The 15329-nt window shown below is 47.8% G+C and overlaps 1 protein-coding gene across 12 annotated transcripts in view; it reads left to right on the top strand.

Moving 5' to 3' along the window:
- Mgrn1 (mahogunin ring finger 1) overlaps nucleotides 1–15329 on the top strand; it is a 51749-nt gene that overhangs the window by 17055 nt on the left and 19365 nt on the right. For 6 of the 12 annotated variants that reach the window (XM_021233867.2, XM_021233869.2, XM_005081680.4 and 3 more), the window contains exons 2-6: nucleotides 3994–4112; nucleotides 7024–7112; nucleotides 7634–7780; nucleotides 10346–10463; nucleotides 15098–15164. In XM_021233867.2, coding sequence (XP_021089526.1) covers nucleotides 3994–4112; nucleotides 7024–7112; nucleotides 7634–7780; nucleotides 10346–10463; nucleotides 15098–15164 — 540 coding nt within the window. Of the gene's footprint in view, nucleotides 1–3990; nucleotides 4113–7023; nucleotides 7113–7633; nucleotides 7781–10345; nucleotides 10464–15097; nucleotides 15165–15329 lie in introns of all 12 variants that reach the window. The other 6 variants (XM_021233866.2, XM_021233868.2, XM_013121714.3 and 3 more) reach the window with 1 other exon arrangement.

Below are 15329 nucleotides of genomic sequence, written 5' to 3'. Positions count from 1 at the left end.
GTAAGTCTTTGGAGCCTCCAATATAGGGTCCATTGGACTGAAGACATTGTGGAAGGAAAATACAGCAAGGGGCAGGGTGTGCTCAGCAGGCAGGTGGGTGATGGAGGCTACAGTTAGAAGCAAGTGGTCGGAAGAGGCCTTGTGCAGAAGTGACAGGTGGGAGAGCTCCATAAGCAAAGGGGAGCGCACATACAGAGTCTTGAGGTGTACGTGGGGCTGTGAGTGTTGTAGAGAAGAGAATGCTTAAAACCCATTGGTGGTGTTAAGATGTGGGAAAGACTTTGTGGATTAGTGGTAGTGTGGAGCCTGGAAGGTAGGATACTAGTGGCCTTGATCAGGGTAGTGACTACTGAAATGTTTTGGGAGTCCCAAGGTCATAGGAGGGAAGAACCAGTGTTTCCTGGCAATGTAACTTTAGAGTTTAACAGCTGGTCTGCAGAGATGGCTCAGTGGTTAAGGCATGTAGTGTTCTTCCGGAGGACCAGGTTCAATACCCATCATTCATGTCAGGTGGCTCCAGGAGGAGCTGGCCCCTGGCTTCTACAGACTCCTGCACATATTTACATAGATACACATAATTAAACTAATAATAATATCTAAGTTAGGCAGTGGTGGTGCACACCTTTAACCCCAATATTTAGGAGATAAGCAGATCTCCGAGTTGGAGTCCAGCCTGGTCTACAGATCAAGTTCTAGGAAAGCCAGGTGTACATAGAGAAACCCTGCTTTGAATCCCCCTCCCCCCAAATGTTCAACAGCTTACAAGAATGCTCAGGAGTCTGGGAACCATCTGGAGGTGGTTCTGCCCTGGCTCTCTTGCAGGCTGCCATGGAGTTGAGAGCTGGCTTGCACATGTCCTGCAGGTTGATGTGGGTCATTAGCAGGGTTCCCCACTCTTTATCATAGCACCTTCCCATGGACAGCAGCTTGAATGTGCTCAAGTGCAGGTAACATCTGTCTTGCCTGGGGGTCTGGTTATGTGTTCATCCTTCTCTGTTTCCTCTGGGTTCTGTTGGACTTGAGACCATCTTGGAGGCTGGCTCCTACACCAGTATTTGGAGTCTGGGTTCACAATGTGGTTGTTTCTTAAAGGACCTCTGGAGGAGGTTGGGGCAGGATGTTTCCTAGCCATGTACCTATATCCTGCTTGGGGCTCTGGTGCATCTCAGCTTTTGTGCTCATTGTGCCTTCTCTCAAGCCTGCTTTCAGACCAAGGCTACCCTTGCTGTGGAATATTCCAAGGGTACTTAAGTGTTGGGTCATAGTCATGTGTGGTATCAGTGGACTTCTTGCATCTAGTTGCATCTTCCTTGCACCTCCTTTTGTATCTCTTGCTGAACAGCAAGTGCAGTGTCAGCCTGTCAGAGGGATCTTAGCACAGGCAAGTTTCCTAGCAGCCATTCATTTGATGTTTTGTGTATGTGAGGACAGACAAGGCTGTTTTGCAGCTGCTGGTCAAAGTCCTACTCCTTTGCTCTGTGGTTCACACTCACTGTTAGATGAATAGAGGTTGGCCAGGATTAAAAGGCCAAGGCCAGACATGATCAGAAGCCACCTATGCCTTGAGATTCTCTCCCTATAGGTGCTCATATGTGCCAGTACTTTTATAGTAGCAGGGCTGTGTATGGCTGCAGGTAATTTGGGAAAATGTCCTCATACTTTTCTTTGTTGCAGTCATTCTCATTATCGACAAAACCACCACGTTACATGTTTATTGCAAAGACCCATTGCAGAGCAGAAAGCCAGGACTTTGGTTCTTTTCTTGGACCTCACATGGCTTTCTCTGGTAGCTTTTCAGACATATCTTTTGAGACCGTTCTGTTTGTTCTCATAGCTTGTGTTGTGTGTGTGTCCAGCAGGATCCAGGAGTACATGCGGCATGCTCTTCTGATCTTACTAGCACACATCATTCTACATATGTATAAATCATTCTGCTCCATGCCAGTATGTGCAGGTCTTTTATGGAGCACTGTGAGGCAATCTATAAAACGCAAGTATTATGTTTTGAACTAGTCGTCACATTGTTCTTTTTGTTTGGCTGCAGTTGACTGTCTGGTACACATGGTAAGTTAGCACTAAAATAGAGGTTAGGTTCTGTCTGCTGCTCCTATAGTCAGAGACAGCTGTGCTGGCCTCCTGGATCTGAGCTCCTACCCTGGGTAAGAGCTGCCTGACCTTATCTCCTGGGCCCTTACTTACTTTACTGGCCTTGTCAGGAAAGACACAGGTCCATGTTGGGTGTTCCTGGTTGCCAGAGAAGCTCAAAATTCCCAGTGGGACCCTAAGAAGAACTCTCATGGATTTAGGGGCCCAGAAGTTACTGATGCTCACTAAGTTGAGGGATATGCAGTCTGAACAGTCCTAGCATCCATGAGACCATGGTCATCTAGGCTTCTGCTTAGGTCATCTGTGTTAGAGAGTATTGGGGTGTGGTGGGCTAGCCTCAGGCTGGAAGTTTACGAGAGGCCTGGCTTCTGGTTTTCTTTAGGGGTGTGTGTGTTCAATTCTTTCAACATCTGAAGCCTTTCATCTTTTTCCTCAGAGGAGAAATGCAAGTTTAGCGGCTTTAATTTTTTTTAATTTTTGAGATATATTTATTCTATATTATGTATATGAGTATTTTGCCTACATGTATGTTATATGCATCACATGCATGCCTGGTTCACACAGAGGTTAGAAGAGGGCATTGGATCTCCTGAACCTGGAGTTAAGGATGGTTGTAGGTACCATGTGGGTGCTGGAAACCAAGCCTGCTCCTCTTCAAGAGCAGCACGTGTTCTTAACCACTGTGCCATGTCACCTGCCCTGTAAGTTTAGTGTTTTAAGTGCTCTGGAGTCTAGGTGGATACCACTTAACGTTTCAGTACTTGTGAGAAAGAATCCAGATCAACATCAAATTTTAAATCTTGATCATCACTGGTATTAGGTTTATGTGACTCAGATTTGGGAGGCAGGGAACAGACAGTGTGAGGACAAGAATTATGTGGGGATTTCTGGAGAAGCTATGACAAGTGACCATCAGCAGTGACTTTAAAACCACTGCTGTGGCCGGGCATTGGTGGCGCACGCCTTTAATCCCAGCACTCGGGAGGCAGAGGCAGGCGGATCACTGTGAGTTCGAGACCAGCCTGGTCTACCGAGCGAGTTCCAGGACAGGCTTCAAAGCCACAGGGAAACCCTGTCTCGAAAAACCAAAAAAAAAAAAAAAAAAAAAAAAAAAACCACTGCTGTGAGCCCCCTCACAATTCTGGAGGCCAGGAATCAGGAATCAAGATCTTGCTGAGCTGTGCATCCAGTGAAGGCTTCAATGAGAGTCCTTCCTTGCTCCTTTCTAGACTTCTGGACGATCCATTCTACTATCTGATCTGGTAACTGCTTCTTCTGTCCAGTCTCAGCCTGTATCTTCACCCACTTCCTTCTCTGTGTACATTTGTGTCCACATTGTGCTCTTTCATACATGTGTCATCACTGGGTATAGAATTTCCCTGGTCCCCTGGGGTTTCATCGTGACTAACCACACCAACCGAAGACCCCACCTGTTTCCAAGCAAGGGTGCAGGGTGGAACTTGAACATGCCTTTTTAGTTAGGGATATGGCTTACCTGACTCCTGGAGGCAGTGACATTCAAATCCAGAACTGCTGCTATCTGTGAGCAGGCATGTTATAGATGCTAATTGTTTACAGAAGACTGGTGGAGGGCAGAACCAGGACAAAAAGAACCACCAGAATGAAGCCCTTGGGGGCTTGTTGGTTGTTCCCACAGAGTTGTGCTGAGCACTGTGTTCTATGGACAAACATGTTTCTTTTTTCTTTTTCTGGTTTTTCGAGACAGGGTTTCTCTGTGGCTTTGGAGGCTGTCCTGGAACTAGCTTTTGTAGACCAGGCTGGTCTCTTTAACTCACAGAGATCCACCTGCCTCTGCCTCCCGAGTGCTGGGATTAAAGAAAGGCATGCACCACCAACGCCTGGCTACATGTTTCTTTTTTTAAGCAGGAAACTACTTTGCTTCGCACTTTTTCATGGGAGGCGAGAAATTTGACACCCCCCATCCTGAAGGTTACCTCTTTGGGGAGAACATGGATCTGAACTTCCTGGGCAGTCGTCCAGTCCAGGTGAGTCTCAGCAGGGCTGGCACTGGTGGCTGGGGTGAGTAGAGGGAAGACTGGCTCAGTTGCCTCTCTCCAGCTGTGAGGATAGGCAGGCACCAAGTTACCCCAGATGGACAGCTGGAAGTGAGCATGTGACTTGGAGTGTGTCCTGGGGCTGCCTCTGAGAGACAGATCGTCAGGATTGGGTCACTGAGGGACAGAACAGCCATTATTGAGCAAGTACATACAGGCTGCACAAAGTTAATGATTTCATTGTAGGCCTTTTGTATGAGCAGAAAGAGCAGCCATATTCTGTGGAATGGTGAAAAGAGCCATGGTCCCACTAATCGCCAAAGAAACACATATTTAGGTGTATTTGTCCATTCCTTCAGTACAACTTTGACAACTGGTGCGTGTCTTGGGCTCTCACATAGGGGCTAAAGACTGAAGGCAGACCCTTTCCCCATTTCTCAGATGGTGAGGATCATAAGGAAGAAAATACTGGATGGGCAGTTAGAAAAAAAAGGACCAAAAAACAAATAAAAAGAAGGAAGGATCCCACTGCAGAGTCCATGGCTGTGCTGAGTTGTGCTAGATGAGAGGAGGAGCTGGAGGGGCCTGTAGCAGGCTCCCAGCAAGCAGTGAGTCTGCAAGGTGAGGGGCCCTCTGCAGGGCAGCTGGTGGGCAGTGAAATAGGTGAGAGCGTTTATTAGCCAGGGTTCTCTAGAGAAACAGACTGTATAGTATGAATCTGTCTACATAGAAAGGGGTTTATTAGAATTATTTACAGGCTGTTTCCAGCTAATCCAGCTGTGGCTGCCTGTGAATGGAAGGGCCAAGAATCCAGTAGTTACTCAGTCTACAAGGCTGCATGTCTCATCTGGTCTTCAGTATTTGCTGGAATCCTAAAGAAGTAAGCTCAATGCCAGAGGGTTTGCTTCTTGTCATAGTTATGGTTATTATTGCTGTGATTAAACACCATGGCCAAAAGCAATTTGGGGAGGAAAAGATATATTTGGCTTACATATCCTGAGTCATAGTCCAGTGAGGAAAACCAAGGCAGGAACTTAAATAGGGCAGAACCTGGAGGCAGGAACTGATGCAGAGGCCATGGAGGATGCTGCTAGTAAGTCTTGCTCCTCATGACTTGCTCAGCCTGCTTTCTTATAGAATCCATCCCACAATGGACTAGGCATTCACACATTATTACTAGCTGAGAAAACGCCCTATAGGCTTGCCTACAGCCTGACCTTATGGAAGCATTTTCTCAGTGGAGGCTCCCTCCTTTGTCAAGTTGACATAAAACTAGACAGCACACCTCCTATGAGTTAGAATCAGGGTGATCAAATGAACTTTCAGTTAGCCTTCAGGAAGTAAGAGAGGTCAGTCTAGGGCAAGAAAGGCATTGGGATGGGTTGTGGAAATGTCTTAGGATGGATGAAGTCAGGTGAGGATGAAGAGGAGGAGCAGAGGTTCCTGTGGGAATTATTGAAGAAACCATGGTAGCTCCCGGGTATGCAAGAACAAGGAGCACTAGGAGGCAGAGGATTTGCACTGGTGGGCAGTGCCCATATGGCTAGGTCTGAATGTGATGCCAAGGAATAGAGAAAATCCTTGAGTAGAGTTTTTAAATGATAGGCAAGATAGGAGGCCCTCTAAGGAACACTGAGTGCTGGTCTTCAACATGTGACATGACTGCGTCCTGAGCATCTTTCAGGCCTACTGAGTAGCCTTCAGACCAGGGACTGCTAGGTGTGTTACTCACAGGGCAGTTGCTAACACAGAATCTTTTTAAAAAAATATTTATTTATTATGTGTACAACATTCTGCCTCCATGTATTCCTGCATGCTAGCAGAGGGCACCGAATCTCATTATAGATGGTTGTGAGCCACCGTGTGGTTGCTGGGAATTGAACTCAAGATTTCTGGAAGAGCAGTCACTGCTCTTAACCTCTGAGCTGCCTCTCCAGCCCTCACACAAAATCCTGATCTATAGTATATCCTGCAGGCCAGGGGCTGGGGTGGGTGTTGTCTTTTCCTACCTGGGAACTAGCTGGGCCTTTTTCTCTGTCACATTGTTGCCTCAACACCCAGAGACTTAGCTTTTGCAGGCCTTCTATAGTTCTCTTTAGTTTTTTAAAAAGATCTTGTTTATTTTGTGTATATGTGTGCCTGAGTGTATGTATATATGTGAGGTGTGCGCATGCAGTACCAGTGTACACCAACCAGAAAAAGGCATCATAACCCTGGACTGGAGTTACAGATGGTTTTGAGCTGCCACGTGGGTGCTGAGAATGGAACCCAGGTTCTCTGGAAGAGCAGCCAGTGCTCTTAACTGCTGAGCCATCTCTCCAGCCTCCAGATCTTTTATTTTACTTCCTGCTGAGACAGTTGGGCATCCACTTGGGTTGTGATAGAGAACATGTACAATCTATGTGCCTTTACCCAGCTTCATCCCTCCTTTCAAGCTCCAGCACAGTGTTGCTGGCAGACATAGACAGATACAGCCATAGTTTCATGTTACCACTTGTATACATTTTATATAGGGGCATAATTATAAGCATGCATACATGTACACAGCTTGTCTTCCCAAATACTTGCTGGTTGGCGTTATGTAGGCTGCCTTTGTGGGCAGCAGTGAGCTGTCTTGTACCTTAGGAGGATGCCCTAGGAGCCTAACTGTGGCCACTTCTGAGGGTCCTGCATACAGTTGAGGACACTGGCTGAATAACCAAGTTGCTTGGTGTGGGGCCAGTCCCTGCCCATATCCTGACCAAATGGCCAGGGTCATCTGAGCAGTATGTCTAGTATTAGTTCAGTACCTCACATGGGGGCCAGAGTCTAAGAATATCTGTTGGGGTCTCCCTTGACTTCTGTTTCCTATTCTCTGCTGCTTCTAGAGAGTCATCTATTTTCACTTGTATTTTTCTCCTAGTTTCCCTATGTCACCCCTGCCCCCCATGAGCCAGTAAAGACCCTGAGGAGCCTGGTGAACATCCGCAAAGACTCGCTCCGGCTTGTGAGGTAACTCCCCTGGTGCTGCTCTCCTGGGGACCCTATGTGGTGTCTAGAGGCTCTCTTTGTGCTTGGGAAGGGGGAAGGGATATTGAGAGGGCCCAGACTGTGTTCTCACATGCAGTCAGCTTCTGTAACAACCCTAAGCCATCGAACTAGGGGCTCTCCCACCCTTGCGGTTGTGCCTCAGTGTTACTGGCCTGCCTAGGGCCGCTGCATCTGAAGCGTGGAGGCCAGGGATATGCTATACCTGGGATGAGTCAGTCTGGTTATCAATAGCATACAAAACAGCTTTAAACCTAAGACATCTGCACCAAGAACACTTGTCCCCTGTTTCTGGGGGCAGGGAGAAAGGGGAGCAGACTGTGGATTATGGGTCTTGTTGTGCTGCAGGCGACAGACCTTCCTCCACCTTTGCTAGCAAAGCAGACGTATCCAAGCAGCTAACTTTATGCTCTGCAGCTGTGTGCACGAGCCAGTTCTTGGGGGCTATGGCTCCTGACCTGCCATCTTCCACCCGCCTTTGGTAGGTACAAAGATGATGCAGACAGCCCTACAGAGGACGGTGAGAAGCCCCGTGTGCTCTACAGTTTGGAATTCACCTTTGATGCCGATGCCCGTGTGGCTATCACCATTTATTGTCAGGCAGCAGAGGAGCTCTTGAACGGCATGGCAGTGTAAGTCCCTGGGTCAGCACTTTGGGCTTTATGCAGGCTTTGCAGTGTCCTGTGGGCTTCATTGTTGGCCTTTCCCCCTTCCTGGAGAGAGCATCAACTGGAAGGTCCCCCATTTCTTGGTCTTTTTGTCACCAATCTCTTCTAGAAACCTTCATAGAGTCACCTCCTTTGGATAGAGAGACACCCAGCACCTAGAAAACTTCAAAAGATTGGGAGCTCAATGTCAGGAGTTTGGACAGAGACAAAATACATGTATTTTTGTTGTGTCACAATTGCAAATTTGAACTTTTGGAGATTTTCTTTAAAATTTGAGTCTTGACAGTCCCAGGAGTTTGTAGCCTATAGCTACAGTATGACCATGGCAGGGGCTACCTCAACAGGAAAGACAGCCCTAGCCTGAGTGGCCTCACAGATGGGCAGAAACATGTCTGTGTCCTTCCTGCCTTGGCGAAGACTTGAAAAGACTCAGATCTAGCACTGGGGAGTAAGGACTGAGAATGCTGGCTTTGAGTGTTCTTTTAGCTCTGTGCCTGTTGGTGTGGTCAGAGCATGTAACGACTTGGACCTCAGTTCCTCATCTGGGAATAAGGTTGGGGAGTCAGCTCTTGTGAGTGGTGTCCTTGAACAGTTTACCATATATAAGGGGATGTAATAGCTACTCAAAGCTAGCTGTTGATTTAGAAAAGGTCTCCCTCTAGGACTCAGGACTTGGCCCTGGGCAGCCAGCAGACTTCCTCCTGAGTGGCAGTGGGCAATTACGAAGCTAATGCCTTTTTCATTGTTGGTTCTTTGAGGTTCCACTGTGGCCTAAACAGTGGGTTGCTTAGTTACATTTACTAAGTTACTTACTTAACAGTAATACTGACTGTCAGCAGGGAGTGTACAGAGTGGCCAGCACAAGCCCTCTTTCTACACAAGCTCTGGGGTGAGCTACTAACCTGCTATAGCCTGAAGTAGTATGATCCTGTGGTGTGGTGCCTTCCCTGGACCTCCAGTGTGGTGACAACCGAGAAGAGGAGCTGTTTCTGTGTTGTTCTCCGGCACAGCTGCCATAGATTCTGGGCTGGTGCCTTGGAGCTGTTCCAGAGGAAGTGAGGGCCAAGGTTCAGTGAGCTCCAATCCCAGCCCATCCAGACCAGTTGTTCTCTGTTGTGTCCTGTGAGATAGTGAGAACAGGACCCTGCTGCCACCAGATGGCTGCCCAGAGATGCATTCTGGTAGACCTCTTCTGAGACTTGCATTAGGCCTATTTGCCTCCCATTTTGCTGACTAGCATCAGATCACCAAGACAGAGACAGGAGACTCCAGGACCCAGGCCTTAAAGACTGTACTTAGGAACTTAAATGCAGCCTGCAGGAATCTTCTCCTGAGTTCAGGGCAGGCAGTCCTCCTGTTCCTTTATTGCTCCTTAACTTCTTATCAAGAAAAATTGAAATAGGGTGTTTCTGGGGTTCCACAGCTTATAACTGAAGGCCTAGACTGCTGAGGTCCTTTCTGGGATGACCTTTTCACTGCATCCAGGCTGGACTGCTCTGTGGGGTTCCCTCCCATATCGGCACTGACAGGGACATTCCCTAGCTTTCCAGACTCTGAGTGTGGCCTTTGTTCTAGATACTCAGAGAAGCCCTGGGACAGTAAGCAGGGGTGGGGGTGGGGACAGTAAGGGTCATGGCTTGTGTTCATGAATGGGGGACACTGGCTCAGCCCTTTTCTTTTTTTAAAGATTTTATTTAATTTATTATGTATATAGTGTTCTGCTATGAGTATGCTTGCTTGCCAGAAGAGGGCACCAGATCTTATTACAGATGGTTGTGAGACACTTTTGTGGTTTCTGGGAATTGAACTCAGGACCTCTGGAAGAGCAACCAATGCTTTTAACCTCTGAGCCATCTCTCCAGTTCCATCAGCTCTTGTTGTCTAATAGCCTGGGGTATGAGATGAATTTCTGGATAAATGAAAGGATGGTCCTTGGAGCACTGTGGGGACTAGCAAGGCAGGGAGCTAGTCTCTGGGTCACTAGAGCAAAGGTGCAGTACAGCAGCATGGTGACTCAGGGAACATGACACTCATGAGGGTGAGGATGCTTCAGAACATGACCCACATTGAAGCGAATGCCTCACCCTGTGTGGGCTTGCAAGTACATTGACTCTTTATGAGCAGTGCTGGCTGCGACTGAGTAACAGGTAGCTAGGAGCAAGCATTGGGACAGGGAGTTCTGCACTATGGCCATTCCAAAAAAATAAATGCACCGAATGCCTTGTAGGAATGTTCTTCTCATCCAGAGGTCAGCAGAGGACTTGGGTTCTGGAAGAAATGGTTCCTTGTCAGGACTGGGCAGCCTTGTGGTGAACAGAGTTGGTAGTGGGAGGCTCCTGTAAGAGCAAGGGCCAGCTGGTCAAGTGGGCTGCTTCCTGTTTCCTCTGGGATGACTGAGACTCTCATTCCCTATGAAACAAATGGCTGCCAGCTCAGCTGGCTATCCGATGAGTGACAGGAGGAGGTGGGAGGCTGGGTGTACACACCCATGGCTCCACAGGAGTCAGGTGGCTGCCTTGCTGCCCTCAGGTACAGCTGTAAGAATCCTTCTCTGCAGTCTGAGACCGTCCACTACAAGAGGGGCGTTAGCCAGCAGTTCTCCCTGCCTTCTTTCAAGATTGACTTCTCCGAGTGGAAGGATGATGAGGTAACTCTGGGGGATCCCATACTTTCTCTTGTTCCTTCTCTGGTTTTTCCGTCTTCTGGCTGGTATGTTATACTGGGACCCATGGAGATTCCTCCTGGTACTGGCAGCCTGGGAATAGTTGGGTCTTTTTGTCTTGGATCAGATATGCAGAGGGACTAAGGAGTAGGGTGTGGGTGAGGCTTAGTGACCAGAAGTTTGGCAGTCATGGGTTCTGGAAAGGTGCAGAGTTAGAGAGGCTCCCCCGTTGTCATTGTCCCAGCATGACAGCCTTTTCCTTTTTCTGAATCACACAGAACGGCTTTGTCTCGCTCGCTCCCAGCACAGGCTTTCTTCACAGGCCTCTTGTGGGCTACAGCTTGAGTAGTTTTCTGCTAATTTTCCCTACTCCTCTCCCTTCTCTGCCTGTGGTGTCTACTTAGTTCTGTCAGAGCCTTTCTTCTCTGTCCTTATTTCCCAGCAGCCATCTGCAGAGACCTTTGCCTGGGGTATAAGAACTTGGGTGTAACTCATGCTGGTGGCAGCTGCCTGGGCTCCTTCCTGTCCCAGTAGCCTTTTTCCCTACGAGGGTTTTTCTTGTTCTATGTTAAAAATAAAACAAATAGCTGGGCAGTGACTGCATGTGATTTTAATCCTAGCACTCAGGAAGCAGAGGAAGGTAGATCTCTGAGTTCAAGGTCAGCGTGGTCTACAGAGTGAGTTCCAGGACAGCCAGGGCTGTTACACAGAAAATCCCCGTCTCAAAAAAAATAATAATATAAAATAAAACAAATGGACTAGAGAGATGTCACAGTGGTTAAGAGTATTGACTACTCTTGGAGAGGACCTGAGTTTGAATTCCTAGAATTCACGTGGCAGCTGAGAACAGTCTGTAATTCCTCCTTCTGGCCTTCTTGGTGACCAGGTACTCAGCTGGTGCACAAACATACATGCAGGTCAAACACCTATGCACATAAAATTTGAAAATAAAAACAAGCATCTTCCTCAGGCTACCCCTGGTGGTAAAGCCTGTCTTCTCCATTGTCACTCACTCGGTTCAAGGCTACTCTGTGTGTTAGGATGCATGGCTGTGTTGCAGATTTCAGGAGTAGGAGTGTCAGAGGGAACTGTGATATGTGAAGTGCTTTATAAGCCCTGGGATACCACAGGGAGAGGAGGACAGGACCAGAGTCACTGAACACCCTTCCATAGTTCACCCAGCACAGCTGCCTCCTTCCAGGATGCAGAGTGCAGCTGAGAACAGCATAGAATGCTTGGAAGCTGCTCAGAGCATAATGGACTCCAATGCACTCAGGCTTGGTGTCCTGTCAGCTTCCAGCCTAGGGTGGACACAGGGCCCCGCTCTTTCTAGCTAGTTCACCTAACTAACACCCCAACAAGCAGTTCCTGTGTGAGCGCTCCTCTCCTTGGGCTTAGTCCATAGACCTTGTAAGGGCAGCATGCGGCCAGCATCATCACTCTGGAGTGGCTCTTCTGCAGTGGCGCAGGCTCACAAGAGACCTCCTCATAGAGCAAGGCACCAACCCAGGAAGGTCACTTGCTTTCTTAAGTCTCAGTTTGTGAGGAATTCTGCTCTGTATAAATGTGCAGGGCTTATCCCTTTCTTGCTGTTCCACAGTGCCCCTGCCCAGTCTAGAGCTGTGACTGCTCTGTGTGGCCACCTGCTGCTATACCTGTCTATTTTCTGTATCCTCCTTCCTGCTCACAAGTCTTCCTTGACTGCATAGCCTCAACACAAAAGGAATTGTGTTGAGTTAAGCATGTTGACCCAGGCATTGTACTCAGCCTTGCTCAGGTAAGAAACTGAGACTCAGGTTGAGGCTTATTCACAGTGAATGATCACAGCGCTGGATTGGAAGCCAGCAGTCCTGAGTGTGCCTCCATTCCTGCACTGTGCTGAAATGCAACCTTTGTTTTTTTTCTTTTTGGTTTTTGAGACAGGGTTTCTTTGTGGCTTTGGAGGCTGTCCTAGAACTAACTCTTGTAGAACTCACAGAGATCCGCCTGCCTCTGCCTCCCGAGTGCTGGGATTAAAGGTGTGTGCCACCAACGCCCGGCTTGTTTTGTTTTTTGAGACAGAATTTCTCTGTGTAGCCCTGGCTGTCTGGAACTTACTCTGTAGACCAAGCAAGCCTCAAACTCAGGTATCTGTTTGCCTCTGCCTCCCAAGTGCTGGGATTAAAGGTGTGTGTCAATACTGCCAGGCACCAGTGCAGCTTTTAAAGGAAGCATTTAATTGTGGGCTTGCTTATAGTTTCAGAGGGTTAGTCTTTGACCATCATGGTGTGGAGTGTGGTGGTGGCAGGTATGGCACTGGAGCAGTAGCTGAGAGTTAATATCTTACCAAAAGTTGCAGGCAAAAAGAGGCTGGGAGAATATGGGCTTTTTAAACCTCAAAACCCACCCCCCAGTGACACACCTTCTCCAACAAGGCCACACCTCCTAATTCTTCCTAAAAAGTTTCACTAATTGGACCAAGCATTCAGCTGTATGAACCTTAGGTGAGGGGAGGGGGTTCTTGTTCAGATAAGCATCTACTCCTGAAAGTTTTTTTATAGTGTTTTGACTCATTTCTCACCATATTTGCAGTGGGAAATTCCCTGTGTTGGTAACTGTTTTTGAGACAGGGTCTCTCTGTAGGCCTGGCTGTTCTAGAACTCGTTCTGTAGTCCGGGCTGGCCTCAAACCCACAGAGATCCACTTGCCTTTGTCCCCAGGGTGCTGGGATTAAAGGTGTGTGCTTAAAGCCCTGCCCCCAGCCCAGCCTATGTTGATAAATCTTAGAAAGAAACATTTTTCCTGTTTTATAAATAACACTAACATCCATGGCTCTGGCAGCGGTGTCCAGTGCTGGGCTGGTGAGAGGATTCCCACGTCTTTCATTGCAGAATTCAATGTAACTGGTATATTAGCGACTTCATTTGGAAACACGAAACTGAGGCCCAGTGTGATAGGGCTTAGGTGGAGACAAGTGCCCAAGATGTGTTCCTCCTGCTCACTCCACAAAGGACAGATTTTCTGATGAAGAGAGACAGACCTTTCTGTCTCGTGTTCCAGGCTGGTTTAGCCTGACCTTGAGGAAGAAAGGAGCTCTGTGTTCTACCGAGAGATGTGCCTCTGGCCATTGAGTCTCCATTCACAATGTGTGCTTAGTTGTAGGCTCAAGGTTCTAGGGCACAGGCCAGAAGCAGCTCTACCATGAGCCTGTGGGGGTCCTGGCTAAGGCACTGTCCTTGGCCCAGTGAGCAGGGCCTAGGCTGGGGCTGCTTTTCCTAGCCCTTTCTCTGGCTGTTTCACTTGGTCTGTGTTTGGTTTTGCTTTTAACTTAATTGTGCTGTGATTCATATGCCATGGCTTGCCCATTCTAAGGATTCTGTGGTTTTCAGTATGTTCATGAGTTTATAAGGTTTTTTAATTTTTTTTTTGAGACATTGTCAAGTGTGTATCTCTGACTGGCCTAGAACTCACTATGTAGAACAGGTTAACCTTGAACTCACAGAGATCCTCCTGTCTGGGTGTATACCACCATTGTTTGAGACAGGGCCTCACTGCTGAGCTTACCACCCTTCTGCCTCTGTTTCCTGAGTAGTTAGGAATGTGTGTTACCATACCTGGTCTCTTGACCATTCCTGGAGTAACTCCTTAGTGAGAATAAATGGAAATGCCTGCTGCTTCCCTGAGACCCCAGGAGGATTCTGGAGACTGGGTAGGCTGGATTTCGTCCTCTACAGATTGTCAGGGAGTTGGGGACAGAGGACAGTCTAGCGACAGGAGAAACAGGAGCTGAGAGTGTTTACAGGAAGTAGCCCACAGATGGGATCAGGTGAATCCCAGAGCAGTGCTCTGCTAGCAGGGTGCAGGGTGTGGGTCAGGGGAGTATGTGAAGATGGAAGCAGGTCTGGGGTTTCTCAGTCAATGGAGGGAGGGCAGCTGTGACTTGAGAGAAGGATGAACTGAGGAGTCTAACTCTCATTCCATCTTTGATGGGGCTTAAGCCAGATGCTTTTCCCCAAATTACATAGCTAAATTTAACTCAAAACCTGGAGGTATGTGCTCAGGAGACTTGATGACAGAGACTAAACAGATACATAATAACATTGTTCACAGTGGTCACAATGTAGAAACAATCAATGGATCAACTGGTGAATGGGCAAACACAATGTGACTTACCTGTCCTCTAGAGTAACTATGCAACGTAAAGAGGAATGGAATTCCACTGAACTTGGAAAGCATGCTCAGTGAAAAAAGCTAGGTGTACAGCATCCACATGACAGCTCACAACTGTCTGTGACTGCAGTTCCAGGGCATCTGACACCCTCACACCAGTGCACATAAAATAAATATAAGTACATTATTTTTAAAAGCTAGGTATGAAAAGATAAACACTAAATGATCCATTATAGGAACACTCACAGCTATGGAAAGCAGATGAGTAGTTCTCAAGGACTGAGAAGAAGGAATGGGGGCTTAACACCTCTTGCAAGGAGTTTCTATTTGGAGAGTTGGTTAGGAACTGTATGGTCTACATGGGTTAGTGTCACTGAGGGTCCTTGATTTCCATCTGTCTGCTCCAGTTTGGGCTAACCAACTCACTACTGATGTCTGTGAACCTGACCATTTTTGCCTCCTGTCCTCAGCTGAACTTTGACCTGGATCGGGGTGTGTTTCCAGTAGTCATACAGGCGGTTGTGGACGAAGGAGATGGTAAGTGTTGTTGGTCTTTCCTCATCTTCCTTCTCAAGTGTGTGTGACCTGTGGCGAGAAGGTGGCTTCCTTCTCCGTGAGTAATCAAAGGGCCTCTTTTGGAAATGGAGTGTGTCCATCACAGCTCACAGACAGGCTCATGACAAAAGAGGAGGGTAAGATGAG

The sequence above is a fragment of the Mesocricetus auratus genome, unplaced genomic scaffold (genome assembly GCF_017639785.1).
Source record: "Mesocricetus auratus isolate SY011 unplaced genomic scaffold, BCM_Maur_2.0 Super-Scaffold_100007, whole genome shotgun sequence".
Lineage (NCBI taxonomy): Eukaryota > Metazoa > Chordata > Mammalia > Rodentia > Cricetidae > Mesocricetus > Mesocricetus auratus.
The sequence above is the reverse complement of the archived record's forward strand: the minus strand, read 5'-3'. Positions and strand labels throughout refer to the sequence as shown.